The 5,000-nt window shown below is 56.9% G+C and overlaps 1 protein-coding gene across 1 annotated transcript in view; it reads right to left on the reverse strand.

Moving 5' to 3' along the window:
• LOC143020521 (uncharacterized) overlaps nucleotides 1-5,000 on the reverse strand; it is a gene marked incomplete at its 5' end in the record, with an annotated part of 11,401 nt that overhangs the window by 4,763 nt on the left and 1,638 nt on the right. Inside the window, 3 exons of the mRNA XM_076176951.1 lie at nucleotides 1,219-1,246; nucleotides 1,591-1,633; nucleotides 4,548-4,658. Coding sequence (XP_076033066.1) covers nucleotides 1,219-1,246; nucleotides 1,591-1,633; nucleotides 4,548-4,658 — 182 coding nt within the window. The remainder of the gene's footprint in view (nucleotides 1-1,218; nucleotides 1,247-1,590; nucleotides 1,634-4,547; nucleotides 4,659-5,000) is intronic.

Below are 5,000 nucleotides of genomic sequence, written 5' to 3' on the forward strand. Positions count from 1 at the left end.
ATATATATATATATATATATATATATATATATATATATATATATATATATATATATATATTTATATAATCTCACCAACCCTCCTTAGAGCTTTCAATCAACACCACAAGAACTCGACCTCTTCGGCGCTATATTGTTCTCAAAGATAGAAGCGCTGGTTATTGGTAATGGGACACATTCCTAGTGGTCCTCAGTCCATCTCCCCTCACCCTCTCTCCCCTCCTCCCCCGACCCCCTCACCCCCATCTCCCCTCATCCCATCTCCCCTCACCCCTTCTCCTCTCACCTCCCCTCAGCCTCTCACCCATCACTCTCACCCCTTCTCCCCTCACTCTCACCCCTTCTCCCCTCACCCCTTCTCCTCTCACCCCTTCTCCTCTCACCCCTTCTCCTCTCACCCCTTCTCCTCTCACCCCTTCTCCTCTCATCCTCACCCTTTCCCCTCATCCTCCGCCCTCTTCCTTCGCCCTCACCCCTTTCCCCTTCACGCTTTCTCCTCCTCCCTCTCTCTCCTTACCCTCACCCTTTCTCCTCTCACCCCCTCACCCTCTTTCCTCTCACCCTCACCCCTTCTCCCCTTACCCTCACCCCGTCTCCCTTCTCCCCATCTCCCCTTTCCCACACCCCTTCTCCCCTCACCCCCTCTCTCCTCACCCCTCTCCCCTCACCCCCACTCCTCCCCTTACCTACTCTCCCGTCACCCCCTCTCCCCTTCACCCCGTCTCCCCTCACCCCATCTCCCCTCACCCCCATTCCTTCTCCCCTTACCCCTTTACTCCCTCTCCTCTTAGCCACTCACCCTATCTCCCCTCACCCTCTTCCCTCACCCCCACTCCTTTTCCCCTTACCCCTTTACTCCCTCACCCCGTCTCCCCTCACCCCGTCTCCCCTCACCCCTCACCCCCACTCCTCCCTTTACCTACCCTCCCCTCACCCCCTCTCCCCTTCACCCCGTCTCCCCTCACCCCCTCTCCCCTCACCCCCACTCCTTCTCCCCTTACCCCTTTACTCCCTCTTCCCGTCTCCCCTCACCCCGTCTCCCCTCACCCTCTCCCCTCACCCCCACTCCTCCCCTTAGCCCCTCACCCCTCTCTCCTCACCCCTCTCCCCTCACCCCCACTCCTCCCCTTACCTACTCTCCCCTTCACCCCGTCTCCCCTCACCCCCTCTCCCCTCACCCCACCCCCTCTCCCCTCACTCCCACTCCTTCTCCCCTTACCCCCTCACCCCGTCTCCCCTCACTCTCTCTCCCCGTCTCTTTTTCCCTTCCTCTCTGGTCGTTTCGATCCTTGCCAGTTGCACCTCTTCCTTCCCCTCTTTTCGAAGTTCTCTCTGCTTGTTTCTCTGCTCTTTTTCTCTCTTCCTCTCCCCGCCCCCCATCCCCTTGCACAGTGCTCTTCTCTTCCTTTTCTTCTTCCCTTTCTTCTTCCCTTTCTTTTCATCCTTCACTCCCCTCCCTAGTTTCCCCTCTTCTGTCCCCTTCCCCTGCCCTCTTCAATTATATTCTTTTATTTCCCTCCTTTTTAGTTCCTTCTTATTCCCTTCCTTGCCCTTCCCTTTCTCTTCCCTTCCTTCCCTTCTCTCCTTTTACCTCCTTTTTCCTCCATTTCTCTCCCTTCATCTCTCCCTTCCCTTTTCCTTCCTCCTCCTCCCCTTCTCTTCTTTCTCTTCCTCCTCCATTTTCTTCCATTCACCTCTCCCCTTCCCTCCCCTCCCTTTCTCCCTTTTCCTTTTTCTTCTCTTCCCCTCCCCTTCCTTCTCCTCCCCTCCTCTTCCTTCTCCTCCTCTCCCCTTCCTTCTCCTATCCCCCCCTTTCCCTCTCCTCCTCTCCCCTTTCCCTCCTTTCCCCTTCCTTCCATGTCTTAGCACTTTTCCCCTAAATTCCCCCTTCCCCTCAGCCCCTTTCCCCTCAGCCCCCTTCCCCTCAGCTTTCTTACCCTCAGCCCCCTTCCCCTCAATCACCTTCCCCTCAGTCCCCTTCCCCTCAATTTCCTTCCCCTCAGTCCCCTTCCCCTCAGCCCCATTCCCCTCAGCCCCCATCCCCTCAGCTACCCTTCCCCTCAGTCCCCTTCCCCTCAGCCCCGTTCCCCTCAGTCCCCTTTCCCTCAGCTACCCTTCCCCTCAGTCCCCTTCCCCTCAGTCCCTTTCCCCTCAGCCCCCTTCCCCTCAGCTACCCATCCCCTCAGTCCCCTTCCCCTCAGTCCCTTTCCCCTCAGCCCCCTTCCCCTCAGCTTTTTTCCACTCAGTCCTTTTCTCCTCAGTCCTCTTCCCCTCAGCCCCCTCCCTCTCAGCCCCTTTCCCTCAGCTACCCTTCTCCTCAGCCCCATTCCCCTCAGCCCCCTTCCCTTCAGCTCCCTTCCCATCAGTCCCCTTCCCCTCAGCCCCCTTCCCCTCAGCCCCCTTCCCCTCAGCCCCCTTCCCCTCAGCCCCCTTTCCCTCAGCCCCTTTCCCCTCAGTCCCCTTCCCCCCAGTCCCCTTCCCCTCAGCCCTCTTCCTTTCTCTTCATCTCCCCTTCATCTTCCCCTCGCGTTTCCCCTCTTCGTCCTTTTACCACCTCCCCCTTTAGCGCTCCCGTACTCTCCCTTCACTTCTTCTCTACTCCCCTCACTCGTCCCCTCTCTTTCTCTCCCCTCTTTTTCCTCTCTCTATCCCACACCTCTTTCTTTCCATTCCATCCCCTCTCCCATCCCCTCTCTCCTTCTCTATCCTCTCCTCCCCTTCTTTCCCCTCCCCCTCTCCTCTCTATACTCCTCTCCCCTGAATTTCCTTTTCCGCCTTTCCCTTCACTTTTCCTCATTTCCCCTCACCCTACTCTCCCTTCCCTTCCCTATTCTCCCCTCTCCTCCCTTGCTCTTCCTTCCCTTCTCTACCTTTCCTACCCTTCCTCTCTCCTCCCTTCCCTTCCTTTCCCCCCTCCTCTCCCCTTCCCCCTTCTCTCCCTACCCTTCCTCTCTCCTCCTTTCCTCTCCCCCTCCTCTCCCCTTCTCCCCTTCTCCCCTCTCTCCCTACCCTTCCTATCTCCTCCCCTCCCTTCCTTTCCCCCCTCCTCTCCCCTGACCCCTTCTCTCCCAGCATTTCCTCTCTTCTCCCCTCCCTTCCTTTTCCCCCTCCTCTTCTCCCCTGCCCCCTTCTCTCCCTACCCTTCCTCTCTCCTCCCCTTCCCTTGCTTTTCCCTCCCTTTGTTTCCCCTGCCCCCTTCTCTCCCTACCCTTCCTCTCCCCTCCCCTCCCTTCCTTTCCCCCCTCCTCTCCCCTGCCCCCTTCTCTCCCTACCCTTCCTCTCTCCTCCCCTTCCCTTGGTTTTCCCTCCCTTTGTTTCCCCTGCCCCCTTCTCTCCCTACCCTTCCTCTCCCCTCCCCTCCCTTCCTTTCCCTCCTCCTCTCCCCACCCCCCTTCTCTCCCTACCCTTCCTTCCTCTCTCCTCACCTCCCTTGATTTTCCCTCACTTTGTCTCCCCTGTCCCCCTTCCCTTCCTACCCTTCCTCTCCCCTCCCCTCCCTTCCTTTCCCTCCTCCTCTCCCCACCCCCCTTCTCTCCCTACCCTTCCTTCCTCTCTCCTCACCTCCCTTGATTTTCCCTCACTTTGTCTCCCCTGTCCCCCTTCCCTTCCTACCCTTCCTCTCTCCTCCCCTCCCTTCCTTTCCCCCCTCCTTTCCCCTGCCCCCTTCTCTCCCTACCCTTCCTCCCTCCCTTCCTTTCCCCCTCCTCCCGTTCCCCCTTCTCTCCCTACCCTTCCTCTCTTCTTCCCTCCCTTGATTTCTCCTCCCTTGGTCTCCCCTGCCCCCCTTCCCGGCCGGTTCCCCTCCCATCCCTTCCTTTCCTCCCCCCCTTCCTCTCCCCTGCCCCCTTCTCTCTTTCTATCATTCCTCTCTCCTCACCTCCCTTCCTTTCCATCCTCCTCTCCCCTTCCCCCTTCTCTCCCTACCCTTCCTCTCTCCTTCCCTCCCATGCTTTTCCCTCCCTTTGTCTCCCCTTCCCCCTTTCCAGGCCAGTTCCCCTCCCGTCCCTTCCTTTCCTCCTCCCCTTCCTCTCCCCCGCCCCCCTCTCTCCCTACCCTTCCTCTCTCCTCCCCTCCCTTCCTTTCCCCCACCCCTTCTCCCCTGCTACCTTCTCTCCCTACCCTTCCTCTCTCCTCCCTTCCCTTCCTTTCCCCCTCATTTCCCCTTCCCCCTTCTCTCCATACCCTTCTCTCTCCTCCCCTCCCTTCCTTCCCCCTCCTCACCCTTCCCCCTTCTCTCCCTACCCTTCCTCTTTCCTTCTCTCCCTTGCTTTTCCCTCCCTTTGTCTCCCCTGCCCCCCTTCCCGGCCGGCTCCCCTCCCGTCCCGTCCCCTCCCCTGCCTGCCTGCCTGCCTGGCCGCCCACCCCCATACATACAATGGGCGCGGTAGAAACAACAACAGCGCGCGAGGGGCCGCGTTTCTCATTCTTCCCATCCTCCCCTCTTTTCCCACTTTCACCTTTATTCTTCCCCCCCATTTCCCCCTCTCCCCTTTCCCCTCTTTCCATCCTCCTCCCCCCACCCCCTTTGGCGCAGTCTCTCCTCTTCTCTTCTCCCTCCTCCTCCTCCTCCTCCTCCTCCTCCTCCTCCTCCTCCTCCTCCTCCTCCTCCTCCTCCTCCTCCTCCTCTTTGTTCAGTTTTGAAACGCCCCTCTTTACTCCCTTCCCTCCCCACCACTCTTTTTACTCTCTTTTTCGTACCTTTATTTTTGGTCTTATATTTGTGTATTTTTCTCTTTCTCTTTTTTTCTCTCTTCCTTCATTTTAGTTCAGTCCATCAGATTTTTTTGTTTTTGTTTGCATGTCTTTACACATTATTGTAATTCATATAGTACCTCCTGTTGTTGTATTATGGTATTTTATAATTCAGGTTTTCGTATAGTTTTCACTATTCACGTATTTGTAGTTTTGCCATTTTTATTTATTTTTATTTTTTTCAACAATGCAAAATTTTCTTCATTCTTCCAAGCGCACTTTTATTTTTTTCTTCTTTTTATTTTCGTC

This window comes from Oratosquilla oratoria, chromosome 40 (assembly GCF_046742065.1).
Source record: "Oratosquilla oratoria isolate Oo_2021 chromosome 40, ASM4674206v1, whole genome shotgun sequence".
Classification (NCBI taxonomy): Eukaryota; Metazoa; Arthropoda; class Malacostraca; order Stomatopoda; family Squillidae; genus Oratosquilla; species Oratosquilla oratoria.